The sequence below is a fragment of the Triticum aestivum genome, chromosome 7B (assembly GCF_018294505.1).
Source record: "Triticum aestivum cultivar Chinese Spring chromosome 7B, IWGSC CS RefSeq v2.1, whole genome shotgun sequence".
NCBI lineage: Eukaryota > Viridiplantae > Streptophyta > Magnoliopsida > Poales > Poaceae > Triticum > Triticum aestivum.
Genome location: NC_057813.1, coordinates 671,490,922 through 671,509,912, shown reverse-complemented (window position 1 = coordinate 671,509,912; position 18,991 = coordinate 671,490,922). Strand labels below are relative to the sequence as shown.

The window sequence follows — 18,991 nt, the reverse complement described above, 5'->3', positions numbered from 1 at the left end:
CACGGTCAGGGTCTCGGCGTTAGAGCATCTTCAGCCGCGTCCCCAACAGGCCTTCCCAGATGAATTTTTTAGCGCCGGTGGCCGGAATTCGATCCAGTCACGCTTCCAGGATCTCATTTAGCGTCGGTTTGGACGAAATTCAGAGCCAGCGTTTCCGCCCCGAACCCAAGCGGTCGGGGTGTCGTCTGGGCGTGCCGGCGTAAGCGAAAACCGGCGCGGGGCCGCTCTGTCGGCGACCGGAAGCCCTTTTCCCGCCGTTTCCTCCCGCTTCCCCTCCTCGACTTCCCTTTCTTCTTCATTCCTCCCGCCAAACCCCCGCCTCCTCCCTACCCTTCCACCCGCCATGCCACCGAAGAAGTACGTGATGCCCCGCGACGCCGACGCGACGGAGGCTGACATGGAAGACATCATCGCGGCCGGCTCGGCTGCCGCCGCCGCTCCCCCCGGGTTCACTACCCAGGATGGCTCAATTGACCTCGGCGACATGGACGACGAGCTCGACTACGGCGAGGAAGAGCCGGAGAACGAGGAAGAAGAGGAGGAGGAGCCGGCGCCGACGAGGAAGGGCAAGAAGAAGAAGAAGAAAGCGGCCAAGACCGTCGAGCCACTCATCAAGTGGGCGTCCAAGGAAGAGGAGTGCCTCGCCGAAGCGTGGAAGGTCGTCTGCCTCGACCCGGTCACCGGCACGAACCAGAGCATCGAGACGTATTGGGCCCGCATCAAGGCCGAGTTCGACGAGTGCAAGCTCGTCGACCCCTACTTCGAAGGCGTCCACATGAAGCGCAGGTCGAAGGCGATGGCGAACCATTGGGGGCTCATCCAAATGGCGTGCAACAAATGGCATCGAACCATCGAGGAGGTCACGGCTCGCCCGGAGAGCGGCACCAGCATCGAGGATCAGGTATAGCACGCCGTCCTTACTATTGCCTTTCGCCGTGTGCACGCCCGGGCGCGCTCTGGCACCGACTGATATTCTTTTCCTCGGCGCAGCTGCTGTGCATGTTCTCCATGTTTTGCGATGATAACAGCGACGTAGAGTTCAAGCACCTACACGTCTTCAAGCAGATCGACAAGTGCGAGAAGTGGGCGGGCGTCAGGCGCACTCTCGCCAAGGCCAAGGAAACGTACAAGCCGGACGCGCCGACCGCTGGCGCGGGCGACGGGCGCCTGGACGGCAACAAAGGAGCTAAGAAGGCGAAATACGCCGAGTCGGCTGCCGCACGCGTTCAAGAATCCATCGAGAACTGCATCGCCGACGCCAAGACCAGGACGGTCCAGCTAGAAGAGAAAACAGAGGCGAGGTGGGCTGCTTTGATGACGAACAGCGCCGTCAAACTCGACCTGCTCCGGTCCAACGTCGCCGCGAAAAAGAGGAACAACAATCTGGCTTTCTTGATGGGCGGCGCCGACATGATCCAGAGCAGCGACGAGAAGATCAAGGCCTGGCTCTTGGCGAAGCGAGGCCTCATCCTGAACCAGATACCGGCGACACCGACGCCGACACCGCCGCCCAGCCCGACTGAGGATGCCTCTGCGATGCACAGTCCCACAGACGATGCCTCCGGCGCGCCCAGCAGCACAGCAGCCACGCCGACCAGCCCAGAAGCCGCGTCGACTCCTCCCAGCCATGTACGCCGAAGACGACGCCGGAGGTTGAGCTCGACGTTTGATCGCCGTTTGCTGCATTCCTTACGCGCGCCCTTCCTTTTTTGTATGCCAAACTACCCCGTATCCTTTTATTTGATCGCCGAACTATGGCACCGGATCGCCGAACTGTTGCGATGATCGTTGGATTGTGGCTTTTTTGATCGGAACGATCGAGTTTGAATATGTGGCGTCTTGGGGAGCGGCACCTGGGGGTGTGGATGGGGAGAAACGACCCCCAGACCAATCTAGTGCCGGTTCGCCCCCAGACCGTTCTTTTTTGATGACCCGGGGGCCGAACGGCTGGAGATGCTCTTAGGCGATAGCTACTTGACATGCAGCTGCCGTGGGTTCTGAGCAAACGAGGTGCCGTCGTCCTCAGTCCCTTTGTGCCGAGCGGCCTGTGCCCGGCGTTGTGTTCGGCACTAATCCCCGTGGAAGATTGTCATCTCGTTGTTGTAGGATGTAGGAGTAGGCTGAGACAGGGCATTTCGACCGGTTCACTCACTCATGTGACGTCTCTCGGTTGTTCCAAATGAGCACGAGAGTGATGCCTCATGCCTGCATGTATCTTCTTCGTTCTCCGTGTACTCCTCGCAGGCCAAAGCCAGGGCATTAGTACGGGCTCCGGCATGCCAGGACGGAGGGCCAGTGTGGGTCTGGCCGGACGCCATGTCCCGGGTATGCCGGCCGAAATGATTCGTCTCTGCTCTGCTCCACTCTGTTCTGCATGCGGGTGCTCTGCTTCGTGAGTTGTACGGCAGCCAAACCAAAAGCGATGGGCATGCCATCATAGATGCTCCCCCATTCCATGCATGCAGAGATCCATCCATCTATCTGCCCCTGGATCCACCAGTGTTCCCAAATTCAGCACCGTCTCGTCTCATGATTCCATCAGCCTTACACGTTACTCTTGCTCGGAAATCGACATCGACATGTACCAGGAGGAGGATGCGTCATACGTGAAATCAGAGTTACGTTAGCAAAAATCATGGCCGCCCGGCACAACTTCATTCATGGCAGTATGTATCCCAAGTTCCCAACAGATCACAACTCAACATGATCGACCGACACATTCATTGTCTTTGCTGAAAGGAACCCCGTGCCGCTCCGCGAGCGTCCTCGGGGGAAACCCTAGCCGCCGCCCCTCGTCCTCCCTCGTCGATCTCTCCCCCCGCCGCCATCATGCAGCGCCGCCGGGCAAAGACCGGCCGGCGTTGGTGGCGGCGGGGACCTTGCCCCTCTCCTCGCAGTTGGCGTCCGGCGCGGGACGGCGCTGGGCTGGGCGGGGCCCAGCGGCGCGGCGGAGGGCGTGCTGGGTGGCGGCGTACCTGCCTGGCGGCGGGGCAGCTGCGCCTTGAGGCCTCTCCAACGCGCGGCGGCTGCGGCTTCTCTAGTGGCGGTGCGAGTTATCCCGGCGGCGGCTTGGCGGCGTGGCGCGGCGGAGCTCCGACGATGACTCGGCGGCGGGCTGGAGGGCTAGGCACCGTCCAGTGGTGCTGCCTCCGCGGCGTTGCGGCTTGGGGCCCTGGACCCCGATCCAATCTGGATCTGGTGGTGCCGGGGACTGGGCCATGGGGGCTGGCAAGGCATGGGAATCGTCGGGGCTTGTCGGCCTCTAGGCACCATGGGGGTGCCGGCGGTGACGCATGCCCGGCGTGGTGACACTGATGGACGTGGTGGTCATCTTCTTCCCGAGATGGTCGGCCAGAGGCTTGATGATCGGATCTCGAGATCCATCATCTTGTCCCGGCTGCGAGTAGGGGAGACATGGTTGCCGGTGAAAACCGAGCCGACGGCAGGCGATGGCGGCGTTGTCGTCGTTACCTTGATGAAGGCATCGTCGTGTAACTATTGTCGACCCACTCGTGCTGCTCCGGGGGAAACCCTAGAATCGGGTGTTCCAGATCGGACGATGGCAACACTGCGGTGTCGTTTCTCTCTTGGGAGCATCGTTTGCGGAGCAGCGCTGGATGTCAGAGGCAGGAGGTGGAGCGGCTTCGTCTTGCACGGAGCATCGGTGGTGATGTCAAGTCATGCCTAATCGACAGGCGCTACGCTTTGTCATGCCTGGTCGGCAGGTGCTACGCACGACAGATCTTCCAAGGACTTCAAGCTGTGTCGGCTGGTGATACCTGGCAGCATGGCGCTGAGGTGTATCAGTGGCGACCGCGACGTGCTCAGCTGTTTGCGCGCAGGGAGGAGGTGTCGTTTGGCGCCGTGGTGGCGTCGACGATAGCTAGACCGAGCAAGGTTGATGCATCAGTATAGTTCTGAAGATGGAGCAGTGGCAGTTGGCGGCGGCGGCATCTGAGTGCACGCCGGACTGGTGAGACCCATGCCCGGCAGGCGTCCTAGATGGGTTCTCATATTTTAGATGTTAGGTTTGACTGCGATGTCTGTTTGGTATTAGGCCCAGGCTATCTGCGCCCCTTCATCAGCTGGATAGAGATGCTTAGACGGCGGCTTTAGTCTTACTGTTGTATTACTTTGTAAGGTCTTGTGGGTATAATTAATAAAGTGGTCGTATGCATCGCCCAGATGCAAAGGACGGGGGTCATCCTCTTTTTCTAAAAAAAACATGACCGACCGACCTTAATCAGTCCGCTAGGACGTCCTGCTATTTATCAATGGCACCCATCACAGGCAGCACATTATTTTACATCACATAAGCACATTATTTTACATCACATACACAAGGCGTGAGATAGTCCCTTCCTGGAATGTAAAAGCATCTACAGCCAGACATACTAAATTCGGCGGTCCACGGACAATGACCGGACAATCCATCAAATAATCGTGTGCACAATCATGTACCTCATATCCGGTACTCTAAATTCATACACACATGCAAACGTGAAAGATAGTACGTGGATTTTAAATAAGAATAAACGGACATAGAGCAAACGGAGATACAAATTCACATAATCCGGACCAAAAGAACATCACGGTTCATCCGACTGACATAGTTCTGAACAAAAAATAATGAAAAAGGAATAAAGACGGAGAGGGCCGAGTTTCTTCACCACTTCCTCACTGGTCCTTTGTCCTTCCGGTTGCCGGCGTGGCCATTCCCCTCCATGTAGGCGTTGGCGGCTGGAGGGGGGGGGGGGGGTCGTTGGACGAGGACGAGATAAAGCCAATCATCATCCACACAACACGGTTCTGCTGCCTCGCGAGCTGTCGCCGCCGCCTCCTTCGTCGATTCCTCGATACCGAGCCGGAGGGCCTTGGCATTCTTCTGATGGATCTGGCAAGCGTCCGTCTCTGCCGTGGTCAGTGACCGATGTTAGGCGGCAGGCCTTTCCATTTCTTGCATGATCTAGTAGGTTAAACAACACAAAATGATGATATGCAAGATTTTCGATGACATATGAGATGTTATCCTTTATTCATTTTCACACCGACTGAGCAATTATAGCCCCCCCCCCCCCCCCCCCCCCAAAGGTACCAATGAAAACAAGTAGAAAAGGAAGGAACAAGTCAACAAATAAAGGGTTCCATCACAAAAGCGGAATACCCTTTGCATATCAGCAACGAAAAGACACGAGTAGGTGGCCCTTTGGCACGTAGCTAGTGGCGGACACCCGGCCATGCATACATGCACGGCACTGCAGACTGCAGACAGACACATCCACGCACTCCCCAGCACCGGCGCACTCCCCCGCCACTGTACGTACGTCCCTGGCCGTTAGAAACCCATGGAAGCTTTCTCTTTTTACCCGAATATTTGTTGGGTTGGCATGAGGACAAGAGGTATCCCTGAGAGGCTGAGATGCATCGTCCCTGGGTGGTGTCTCTGGCCGGAGAAGCTGCCGATCTCTGCTCTGTTCCCTCGGAGTTGTGACGCTATGCGGCACAGTTCGTGGGTAGGATCATGCGTTTGGCGTAAGAATGTTTATGAATTATGATGATGGCTTGGTTTGGTTTGGTCCATACCATTTTACATGCTTGTCCCTTGTTAACTACTCTATGTTTGTTGTTTAGTTGACAAAATTTGTCCAAATAGTGGTAACCAACTACTCACTCCGTCCGATAATATAAGAGTGTTTTCGACACTAGCGAGGGAGTACTTGTTAGGGACAGGGGCGAGGACGTGAAGTTGCTCACATTTGCGTGTCGCTCTGACATGTGGTTAGGAGAGAAGGCGATCTTCATTGAGATCTCTGCCGGTTGCAAAGGTGCGGACGAGAAATTGTCCAACTAGTACGTACGTGTGATGGCTACAGAACTCTGCCGTGCCGCTTCCTGAAAATCTTGTGCATTGCGGAGGAGATGGAGAGTAGTTCCCTGGACGGTACAAAAACAGAGTACAGTCCAAGTACCACAGGGCCGGCAGCTGCCATACGCTTGCACAGTGATCCAGCAACTGCATGTGCTGCGAGCGTACTGGTCCAGACTCCAGACTCCCATGTATACGTATTTAACATGTATGTATGCCACAGCTATGGATGAACAGTTCCCGCGAGAAAAATTTATACGTGAGCAGTTGGGGAATCCATGGGCAAATCATTGAAGCCGCCGGGTGCCTGGAGGCTCGCCCAGATCTGGGGGGACGGGCCGCGCGCTTTCCCGTCTCCAGATCTGCTCTGCCCTCTGCCCTGCTACTGCATCCATCGATCCTGGTTGAGCCGAGCTCCATCGCGCACGCGGCTTTGTTGGGGTATCCAAGAAGATCCAGGGAGGGTTGCGGCTGCAACAAGACACGCTTTGGAAGCTCGCGTCAGGGTCAGGCCGCTTTCCTCCCTCCTCGCTTGCCCAGCTCTCTTTTTCTCACCTCTTTCTCTCTCTAGCACACACACACTCTCTCTCTCTCATGACAAAACAAAGAGAAATTCATCACAATTGGCGTCCGCCCGTTGTCCTGAAATTCAGAGAGGGAGCAGAGAGAGGACTATGGTCTGAGAAGAGAGCGAGGCCAGGCAGTGAATTCTGGAAGTTGAATTGAGCAGTTCATCCGCAGAAATAAATACCTGATCTGTCTATAATTCGATGATGCAGAGGCAGAGCAAGTACATCGAAACAAGTACACAAGACAAAATGGTACTAGTAGAGTTTACAAGAGATTACAGTAGAGTTTACACAATTCCCCGCGAGGGGATTGAGGCGCAAATACAGAGCAATTGGCGGCCACTCACGGGCGCCAAAGTCTGGCGTGCAGAGCTGATTATTCGCAAGCCTATGATTCCACGATCAGCTGCTTGATTTGCGCCGTGGCGGTTGAACACCACGCGAGTGCGCATGCAGGCGGGCGGTGTATGTACAATTCGATTGTTCAGGCTCGATCTGCAATTCTGCATGCGGAGAAGGACAGGAAAGAGAAATCCACTTCGCTTCCGCTTCTCTGGAGAATTCCTTCGGCCAAGGCAATGGCGCGCAGCAGCATGCACGCATGCATGTGACCTGCGCGGGGTGCTGAATTGCGGGAACGAGAGAGAGAGACGCAGATGACTCGCTTACGTGCCTAGGGGCGCGGATGACTCCACGGCGTGCGACCGCATCTTCTTGGCGGGCGGCGGGCACTGCGGCACGGCCACGAAGACGGTGGCCAGGTCGTGCGGCACCGGGTAGAAGAGCCGCTGCTGCAGCGGCGCCCGCTTCCTCGTCGGAACCGGCGCCGACTTCCGCGGGGCCGGAGGGCACACCGTGGCCGGCAACAGCGCGCTGTCGGCCGTGGTCGGCGTGGTGAAGCTGTTCTCGTCGCCGGCAGCGGCGCAGCCGTCTCGCGGCCCAATTACTCCACCCGTGGCCAGCGGCGTGGCGAAGCCGACGTCGGCGCGGTCGTCTTGCTGCAGCGGCGCGATGGGCAGCATGGCCATGCAGCCGCTCGCCCTCGGCGTCACGCAGCCGGTATCGGCGGCAGCGTCGTCGTCGTCGTCCGCTCCTCCTGCAGCGGCCGATCGCGCGCCGCTCGCCTTGGGTGTGACGCCGCCGGTTTCGGCAGCGCCATCGTCCGCGCCGGGACTTGAAGTAAGCCGTGAGCCGCTCACGGCCGTCTGGATCGGCCGGAGCGCCGCCAATTCAGAGATTTCCGCGACGTCGAGGCCCATGGAAGCTGCTGCTGCGCGCGCAGATCCCGCTGCTGCTGCTCTAGATCCTCTCTCAAGGTATCCAAGAAATAGTTTATGCGAGAGATGGAATTGGCCAAGCCAGTGGTGCGATGTGACTCTGCTTGCTTGTGTGTGGTCTTTTGTAGTAGTAGCGTGAAGGACGAGGAGGGAGGAGGCAGGCGTCGTGGAGGTGATGATGGAGGGTAGCTTGGCTAAATAAGTAAAGGAGAAGCAAGCGTAGCGAGGAACAGAATTATATGCAGGCAACAAGCAAAAGGGCGGGCGCATGTTAAATAGATCATGAGAGTGAGAAGAGAGAGAGAGAAGGGGAGGGGTGGCGCAAATGATTGTGCGGATGGTGAAACTCTTTGATCGCAGCCCTCCTCCCCCCTAAAGCCTCCATGCATGATATGTCTTGGAGAAAAATACGGATCATGAATACGGATCAGATCAGACGGATGAGGAGCAGCAACAAGCAGAAGGAAGACGGCAAGCACGCAGGCTGCAGGGGCCGGCTGAGCATGAATTTTCACTGCACCAGGGTTAGTTTCTGCCCTCTTCAGCCCCCCCCCCCCCCCCCCTCCCGCTACGCAAGATGCAACTACAGTTGTTTAAGGACGGTGATTAATGATCTATACTTAATTACAGTACTACTGATCAGAGGGAGCAGCTCAAGAATGTTGTTCCCAAAGGCATGTTCATCTGTACTCCCTCTGTTTTTATTTACTCTGCATATTAGAGTTGACTGCAGTCAAACTTCGTAAAATTTAACCAAGTTATAAAAAAAATAAAAACATTTACCGTAACAAATCTAGACGATGTGAAAATACATTCAATAATAAATTTAATAGTGTTGATTTGTTATTGTATATGTTAATATGTTTGTTTATAAACTTGATCAAAGTTTATAAAGCTTGATTTTGATCAAAGCTAATATGCGGACTAAATAAAAACGGAGGGAGTATTGCAATAGAGTAGTAGTGGTGGTAGTAGTACTAGGACGATGCATGCATGTTCTTCCATAGGGTAGGAGTATTTGCTAGAGTAGCTAGGACTTACAGCTATGGTTAATTGCCGCCACGTGTATTGTTTTATTAGAGCAGATGGCCCCCATGATCCCATCAATTTTGCATCGCTGGGCGCTTTCTGTACACATGCATGGATCTGTCCTATTGCCACCGACTAGAAACTATATTTTGATATTCATCATATTTTCTAGTGGCGCAATTAGTAGTTTAGTACTGCTGCTGCATAAAAGTTGAAGATTGGGTTAGATTACAGGCCCATTTAAAACAAATCAATGGCGATGCAGGAATCCAATGTGGAGCTGTAAGAAGAAAAGATAAATGCTGATCCAAATAGGAGTTGCTGGTTCGTGACATGCATGGCTCATACCGGGCTGGCTGCCTGCGGGCGCGTGCACACCTTCCTCCCTCACCCTTTAGGGCTTTGCTGTAGAGGCACTGGCAGGTGGGCCCCGCGCCCCTGCAAAGCGAGCTGCAAGTGGGACAGGCGGCTAATAATTTTCGGTGCAGGCTGCGCCGAGCGATCATCCCCACCCATTGTCAGCCGTCAGATGGACCTGCCTGCGCGCTGCGCTGCCCATCGTTTCCTTCTGCATGCTCCGCGTCAATTTCAGAGCCACTACAACAGGAGTATTTTGTTCGGAGCAGGGTAATCTTTTTGCATTTTTCTTTCTTTAACAAGAGGACGTCATCTAATTTCTTGGTGCCAAAGTGGATCATAAAGGTTAGACCAAATAATTCACCTTCAAATTTTTTTGTTTTTGAGAAAGACCAGTACAACGTATATGGTGTACCTCCACTACCACTGCATGCCTAGCTATCAACGTGAACGTAGCTAGCCTCCCACTGAAATAATATTCATCCTGTAAGACAAATGGAGTGTCAAACCTAGGGGTTGTCCTTGATGGTTCGATGGTACAACTAGCCTCCTAGCTATCCGACCACGTATGCTTCTCCATTTCCCCTAACACATGTTTTTGTGGATGTTACTTTGTACATGATAAATAACTAGCAAAAAAGGATGTGTGTTTGCAACAGGAACATACTTCGCCATGGAGCAAACAAGATGTTCACGAATCATAATATTTATCCAGTGCGAACATTCTCCATGAAGAATTACGTCGCAGGACCAATTGGATCTGCTGACATCCGGTGGATGTCCATGAATGGCGTGGATCATAGTGTGCACAACTAACAATAACACAAGGATGATGGGCAATATCTAGGGGGTTGACGGAATCTAGATGAGTAGATGGGTGTGAGTGTTTGGAAAAGTTCTCACAGAGCGCGATGTTTGCTTAAGGTGATTAGTGCAGATTTTTAACGATATTCATCGTCTACGATGCACAGTTCGAGCTCTTGTTCATCCTAATGGATTCTTCTTGTCGATGCAGTTTTGGTGAGGTGAGTTTCGATGTGTTAGGGATGATAATGGTGTCCGGTGGCGATACAACCGGCAACTCAGCGCAAAGACTACCTATCTAGAAGAATTATAGCAGAAGAGGGGGCGTGGTTGCCCTTCTATTTATGGGAGTAATTTAGCCAGTAGTTCTCTTAGGTTAGTCTAATAATGTGCCAAAACGTTAGTCAAAGCACCACTAGTAGAAAAAGCGCCTATTGTCCCGGTTTTTGAACCGGGACTAAAGTGTCGGTACTAATGCCCTAGACCTTTAGTCCCGGTTCTTACACAAACCGGGACAGATGGGCCTCCACGTGGCCGGTGCGGCGAGCCCAGGCAGGAGGCCTTTTGGTCCCGGTTGGTGGCACCAACCGGGACCAATAGGCATCCACGCGTCAGCATTTCAGGTGCTGGGGTTTTTGTTTTTTTTGAAGGGGGGGGGGGGGGTTAGGGGGTTTTGGGGGGTTAATTTAGGTGTTTCATATATTGTGTTATCTAGCTAATTAATAGAGAAAAGTGTCCTCTCTTATCTCCGTGCTTGGTCGACGCTACGTGCTATACGTATAGAGAGGACTAGACACGCTAGCTAGTAAGCAAATGAAGGAAACAGAAGATCGTCATGAACATATGCATATAGAGAAGTGATATTGACCACCTCTCCTTCTCTGAGAGATTGGTCGAACAATAAGTTCTCGTATATCTATCCAACGCTACGTACTGGGTACATATATACAATATAAGTATCTCTTACAATATAATCTCCTAATTAAAAATGAGCTGATTAGGGTCCACATGGTATTCTTCGTCTTTAGCGATCACGTGGTCAAGAAAGAATGCCGACAATTCTTCTTGAATTCCTCGCATACGATTTGGTGGTAGGAGTTCATCCCGCATCCAAAATATCTAATTTGAAGAAGGGGGTCAATACATATATATGAATAAATGAAACTGAACACAAATGATGATAATAAAATAAAATTATGAATATTTTTATTTACGCACTTCATATTGTTTGTCAGAGTAGCCCCGCTCACAGGTCGTGTGGCGGATGGACTCGCAAATGTAGTATCCACAATAATCATTCCCTTGTTCCTGCCACAACAACTTTACAAGAAATAGAGGTCAATCAAACTGATAATTAGCAAGCATGCTAAATGGTATTGATGAAACTAGCACTTGAATCACTTGGAGATGCGTGGAACATGCTACTATATTACTTACTTTCGGGTGTCTAAATTGCAGCTTCTTCGGCAGTCCCGGAGTTTTTGAGGTGAATTTTTTCCAAACCCTGCCAGACAAAGAAAACAATTACTTGATATCAGGAAATGAATAAAGTTGCCGATATGGTGCGATATTGATCGGTTTAACTTACTTCTCTAGAATTTCAGTCATGTCCGCATACTCCTTGGGATCTTTTCGTCTCGAGTCTAAGACGGTTACTAGTCCGTGCTCAAGCTTAATCTCTATGAGAATATAGTGGAACCTGCGCACGCATGTATAACTCATCAATTACATTACTATAACCTCGACTAATAAGGGAAACCGAATATGCACAAGACAGTAACACTCACTTGAATTCGTAAGGGAAGAGTATTATAGCTTTGTTTTGATTTAATACAAACAATTGTAGCAGCTTGGCCTCGGTATCTCTGGCCTGAAATTTAACCATATATGCATCTATGAGATTTGTGTTAATGAACCCAATATCACCGATTTGTCGTTTCTTCAATTCGGCGATCTTCAATCTGCATAATATAGTGAGGCTAATTAAAAATACATGCAATGAAAGAGCTGACCTATATATAGAGACTTAATGACAGAAGTAGTACTGTGCTTACAGGCAGTAGCAAGTGATCATTAATTTATCGAGGGCCTTTAGATTGAAAAACGCGAAGAACTCCTCAAATGGAACATTCAACAGTTCAATTCCAACGAGGTCATGCTCCTCTGTGACTCTCAGCGTCAAAATATTCATCCCCTCAGACTCTCTGCATGTTTTCATGTACTAATCATGGAATCTGAACACCATCGTTGGTAGAGATCTTTCATCTTTGACGAGAGGCTTCCTGTACACGTATTTGTGTTCGTCCAGCTCCAAGAAATCATAATGTACATCATCGGGCAAGTAATCTTCAAGATTGTTATAACCGGGCACCATCCCGCCCGGAACATTAGCGACGATATCGCTAGACACCTGGAGCGGGGGGAACAATTGGTTTGCTTGTTCGTCGAGCTGGGCAACTTTTTTCCCAGCTCGTCGTTGACCACTAATAGTACTTCCTGACCGCGATGCTTCCATAAATGACTTTGTAAGAATGCGCTCATAGTTGCCTTTCACCGGAGACTTTGGTGGTTTCTTCAGGGCAGCTAGAGTATGCTTCACTTTTACTGGATCTATCTTCTCCTCCGGAGGTGGAAGTTTTTTTGCTTTCACCTCTTCAAAGAAGTTCTTCACTTTGGCTTGCACGATCTGCGTGTTTTCCTCCATGGTCCTCTCGGATGGTAACTTCTCTGGAGTCTTGAGAGAAGGACCGAATTTGTATTGCCTCCCGGCTCTAGCTGTGCTGCTAGACGTCGGAGCAGACGGAGCGGCTGCGGCTGTCTTTCCTTTCTTATGAGGCGGAGGAGAAGGACTACGACGCGCCGGAGCAGCCGAAACGGTGGCGGGTCTCTTGATCCGCCCTGTTGACGAGGCGGAGAAGGAGGAGGCTGCCTGCTCGGGCGCGCCGGCGCAGGCAGAGAAGGAGGCGGAGTGCCGCCACGCGCCGGAGAAGGAGGCTGAGTGCCCTGATCACTCGCCGGAGGAGGAGGCGGAGGATGAGGCGGATTGCCCTGACTTGTCGTCAGAGGAGGAGGAGGCGGAGGCGTCCCGTTCGGAAGGTTGATGAGCTCCTTCCGCCATAGGCATGGAGTCTTCAGAGAAGAACCCAGTCGGATCTCCCCTTCCCCCGTAGGGTGGTCAAGCTCAAGGTCCTCAAATACGTCTGTTATTTGATACACAATGACCTTAGCATATCCTTCTAGAATCGACTGGCCGTGGTAGGTTGCGCCAGATTCATTAGGTAAGACAGAGCCAACAGCCGCCTTGACTTTCAATGTCATCCATCATATCATAAGGTGGAAATGTTGAGACTCCTGATAGCATCCACAGGGTAACAAGCAGGAGCCGTGAAGACAGGATCCAGTTGTTGAGTCTGCTCAGTGGAAGCCACACTGCTTCTCTACTGAGATGGCGGGGTAGCTTCACGGGAAGCTTCGGCAGGTCGTTTGCTGCGATCTGCTTCTCGTTCCTCTAGCCCTTGTACCCTTTCATGCAGCGCCTGTAGTTGGCTATGCTCCACTTTCTTCCTGCTCTCCTGGGTTTTGTAACCCCCTGCGTTCGGAAACCCAGCCTTCAAAGGGACGGAGCCTGGCGTGCCTCGTGTCCATCCAGGGTGCTCTGGATTCCTGAGGGCCATCGTGAGCTCGTCCTTCTCTCTGTCTGGGACAAACGTCCCTTGCTGCGCTTTCTCGATATAGTCCTAAAGCCTCGTGACAGGTATTCGCAGTTGCTCTTTCGTCCAACGCACTTCCCTGTTACAGGGTCCAAGGTTCCGCCAACCCTGAAGAACCAAGTCCGGCAACGGTCTGGCCAGTTCAATGTCTTTGGTTTGACCCCTTTAGCAATTAGGTCATTCTCAGCCTTGTCCCACAAAGGTCGGGCTTTGAGGTAGCCACCTGACCCCGTGCGATGCTGATGCTTCTTCTTCGCAGTATTTTTCTTGTTTGTCGCTGACATCTTCTTACTCTTTTCCGATGTCTTGTGGGCCACAAATGCAGGCCAGTGATCTTCGATCTTCTCATACTTTCCGGTGAATTCTGGTGTCAAATCTTCGTCGACAAACTCTATTTTTGCTCATTCTTCCACCTCCTGAATCGTTCTGCCATCTTCTTAAGAGCATGATACTTGATCAATTGCTCTTTAACTGGCTTCTCCGGATTCTCCTCTGGCAGTAGGGTGAAATTTGCCTTAAGCGATGTCCAAAGATCTTCTTTCTGAAGGAAATATGCCCTAGAGGCAATAATAAAGTTATTATTTATTTCCTTATATCATGATAAATGTTTATTATTCATGCTAGAATTGTATTAACCGGAAACATAATACATGTGTGAATACATAGACAAACATAGTGTCACTAGTATGCCTCTACTTGACTAGCTCGTTTATCAAAGATGGTTATGTTTCCTAGCCATGGACAAAAGAGTTGTCATTTGATTAACGGGATCACATCATTAGGAGAATGATGTGATTGACATGACCCATTCCGTTAGCCTAGCACTTGATCGTTTAGTATGTTGCTATTGCTTTCTTCATAACTTATACATGTTCCTGTAACTATGAGATTATGCAACTCCCGTTTACCGGAGGAACACTTTGTGTGCTACCAAACGTCACAACGTAACTGGGTGATTATAAAGGTGCTCTACAGGTGTCTCCAAAGGTACATGTTGAGTTGGCATAATTCGAGATTAGGTTTTGTCACTCCGATTGTCGGAGAGGTATCTCTGGGCCCTCTCGGTAATACACATCACTTAAGCCTTGCAAGCATTGTAACTAATGAGCTAGTTATGAAATGATGTATTACGGAACGAGTAAAGAGACTTGCTGGTAACGATATTGAACTAGGTATTGGATACCGATGATCGAATCTCGGGCAAGTAACATACCGATGACAAAGGGAACAACGTATGTTGTTATGCGGTTTGACCGATAAAGATCTTCGTAGAATATGTAGGAATCAATATGGACATCCAGGTTCCGCTATTGGTTATTGACCGAGAATAGTTCTAGGTCATGTCTGCATAGTTCTCGAACCCGTAGGATCCGCATGCTTAACGTTACGATGACAGTTTTATTATGAGTTTATAAGTTTTGATGTACCGAAGTTTGTTCGGAGTCCCGGATGTGATCACAGACATGACGAGGAGTCTCGAAATGGTCGAGACATAAAGATGTATATATTGGACGGATATATTTGGATACCGGAAAGGTTCCAGATGAGATTGGGAATATACCGGAGCTCCGGGAGGTTACCGGAACCCCACGGTATGTATATGGGCCTTATTGGGCCTTAGTGGGAAGGAGGGAGAAGGGGCAAAGGAGGGGGCATGCCCCCCCAAGCCCAATCCAAATTGGGAGGGGGCCGGCCCCCCTTTCCTTCTTCCCTCCCCTCTCTTCCTTCCCTCTCCTACTCCAAATAGGAAAGGGGGGCCAAACCTACTTGGAGTAGGATTGCCCACCCTAGGGCGCGCCTCCCCCCTTGGCCGACCCCCTCCTCCTCTCCCCCTTTATATACGGGGGAGGGGGGCACCCCTAAGACACACAAGTTGATCTACGGATCGTTCCTTAGCCATGTGCGGTGCCCCCCTCCACCATATTCCACCTTGGTCATATCGTCGCGGAGTTTAGGCGAAGCCCTGCGCCGGAGGAACATCATCATCGTCACCACGCCGTCGTGCTGACGGAACTCATCCCCGACGCTTTGCTGGATTGGAGACTGGGGAACATCATCGAGCTGAACGTGTGATGAACACGGAGGTGCCGTACGTTCGGTACTTGGATCGGTCGGATCGTGAAGACGTACGACTACATCAACCGCGTTGTCATAACGCTTCCGCTTACGGTCTACGAGGGTACATGGACAACAGTCTCCCCTCTCGTTGCTATACCATCACCATGATCTTGCTAGTGCGTATGATTTTTTTTTGAAATTACTACGTTCCCCAACAGTGGCATCAGAGCCTAGGTTTTATGCGTCGATGTTATTTGCACGAGTAGAACACAAGTGAGTTGTGGGCAATACAAGTTATACTGCTTACCAGCATGTCATACTTTGGTTCAGCGGTATTGTTGGATGAAGCGGCCCGGACCGACATTACGCGTACGCTTACGCGAGACTGGTTCTACCGACGTGCTTTGCACACAGGTGGCTGGCGGGTGTCAGTTTCTCCAACTTTAGTTGAACCGAGTGTGGCTACGCCCGGTCCTTGCGAAGGTTAAAACAACACTAACTTGATGAACTATCGTTGTGGTTTTGATGCGTAGGTAAGAACAGTTCTTGCTCAGCCCGTAGCAGCCACGTAAAATTTGCAACAACAAAGTAGAGGACGTCTAACTTGTTTTTGCAGGGCATGTTGTGATGTGATATGGTCAAGACGTGATGCTATATTTTATTGTATGAGATGATCATGTTTTGTAACCGAAGTTATCAGCAACTGGCAGGAGCCATATGGTTGTCGCTTTATTGTATGAAATGCAAACGCCCTGTAATTGCTTTACTTTATCACTAAGCGGTAGCGATAGTCGTAGAAGCAATAGATGGCGTAACGACAATGATGCTACGATGGAGATCAAGGTGTCGCACCGGTGACGATAGTGATCACGACGGTGCTTCGGAGATGGAGATCACAAGCACAAGATGATGATGGCCATATCATATCACTTATATTGATTGCATGTGATGTTTATCCTTTATGCATCTTATCTTGCTTTGATTGACAGTAGCATTTTAAGATGATCTCTCACTAAAAAATATCAAGAAGTGTTCTCCCTGAGTATGCACCGTTGCAAAAGTTCTTCGTGCTGAGACACCACGTGATGACCGGGTGTGATAGGCTCCACGTTCAAATACAACGGGTGCAAAACAGTTGCACACGCGGAATACTCAGGTTAAACTTGACGAGCCTAGCATATAACAGATATGGCCTCGGAACATGGAGACCGAAAGGTCGAACGTGAATCATATAGTAGATATGATCAACATAGTGATGTTCACCATTGAAACTACTCCATCTCACGTGATGATCGGACATGGTTTAGTTGATTTGGATCACGTGATCACTTAGATGACTAGAGAGATGTCTGTCTAAGTGGGAGTTCTTAAGTAATATGATTAATTGAACTTTAATTTATCATGAACTTAGTCCTGGTAGTATTTTGCAAATTATGTTGTAGATCAATAGCTCGCGTTGTTGCTTCCCTATGTTTTTGCTTCCCTATGTTTTTATATGTGTTCCTAGAGAAAAACTAAGTTGAAAAATGTTAGTAGCAATGATGCGGACTTGGTCCGTGATCAGAGGTTTATCCTCATTGCTGCACAGAAGAATTATGTCCTTGATGCACCGCTAGGTGACAGACCTTGCAGGAGCAAATGCAGACGTTATGAACATTTGGCTAGCTCAATATGATGACTACTTGATAGTTTTGTGCACCATGCTTTATGGCTTAGAACCGGGACTACAAAAATGTTTTTGAAATGTCATGGAACATATAAGATGTTTCAAGAGATGAAATTGGTATTTCAGACTCATGCCCGTGTCAAGAGGTATGAGACCTTTGACAAATACTTCGCCTAAAAAATGGAGGAGAATTGCTCAACTAGTGAGCAAGTACTTAGATTGTCTGAGTACTACAATCGCTTGAATCAAGTGGGAGTTAATCTTCCAGATAAGATAGTGATTGGCAGAGTTCTCTAGTCACCATCACCAAGTTACTGGAACTTCGTGATGAACTATAATGCAAGGGATGACGAAAACGATTCCTGAGCTCTTTGTGATGCTGAAATCGATGAAGGTAGAAATCAAGAAAGAGCATCAAGTGTTGATGATTGACAAGATCACTAGTTCCAAGAAAAGGGCAAAGGGAAAGAAAGGGAACTTCAAGTAGAATGACAAGCAAGTTGTCACTCCCGTGAAGAAGCCCAAAGCTGGACCAAAGCCTGAAACTAAGTGCTTCTACTGCAAAGGAAATGGTCACTGGAAGCGGAAATGCCCTGAATATTTTGTGGATAAGAAGGATGGCAAAGTGAACAAGGGTATATTTGATATACAGGTTATTGATGTGTGCCTTACTAGTGTTTATACTAGCCCCTGAGTATTTGATACTTGTTCGGTTGCTAAGGTTAGTGACTCGAAACAAGAGTCACAGAATAAACAGAGACTAGTTGAAGGGGAAGTGACGATGAGTGTTGGAAGTAGTTCCAAGATTGATATGATCATCATGGCACACTCCCTATACTTTCAGGATTAGTGTTGAACCTAAATAAATGTTATTTGGCATTTGCGTTGAGCATGAATATGATTTGATCATGTTTATTGCAATATAGTTATTCATTTAAAGTCAGAGAATATTTGTTGTTCTGTTTACATGAATAAAACCTTCAATGGTCATACACCCAATGAAAATAGTTTGTTGGATCTCGATCGTAGTGATACACATATTCATAATATTGATGCCAAAAGATGCAAAGTTGATAATGATAGTGCAACTTATTTGTGGCACTGCCGTTTGGGTCATATCGGTGTAAAGCGCATGAAGAAACTCCATAAAGATGGATTTCAGAATTATTTGGTTATGAATCAGTTGATGCTTGCGAACTGTGCCTTTTAGGCAAGATGACTAAAATTCCGTTCTCCGGAACAATGGAACGAGCTACTGACTTGATGGAAATAATACATACCGATGTATACGGTCCAATGAGTGTTGATGCTCGTGGCAGGTATCGTTATTTTCTGACCTTCACAAGATGAATTGAGCAGATATGAGTATATCTACTTAATGAAACACAAGTCTGAAACATTTGAAAAGTTCAAAGAATTTCAGAGTGAAGTGGAGAATGATCGTAACAAGAAAATAAAGTTTCTGCAATTTGATCACGGAGACAAATATTTGAGTTACGAGTTTGGTCTTCAATTAAAACAATGTGGAATAGTTTCACAAACTCATGCCACCTGGAACACCACAGCTTAATGGTGTGTCCGAACGTCATAACAGTACTTTATTGGATGTCGTGCTGATGGAACTCATCCCCGATGCTTTGCTGGATTGGAGCCCG

The 18,991-nt window shown here is 49.9% G+C and overlaps 1 protein-coding gene across 1 annotated transcript; it reads right to left on the bottom strand.

Annotated features, from left to right (window-relative positions):
* Window positions 1–6,570: 6,570 nt before the first annotated feature.
* On the bottom strand, window positions 6,571–8,035 carry LOC123161013 (uncharacterized). The gene has a single exon (XM_044578864.1). It carries the CDS (start codon window positions 7,980–7,982, stop codon window positions 7,101–7,103), a length of 882 nt encoding a protein of 293 aa, XP_044434799.1. The 5' UTR covers window positions 7,983–8,035; the 3' UTR covers window positions 6,571–7,100.
* Between the last annotated feature and the right edge of the window lie 10,956 nt (window positions 8,036–18,991).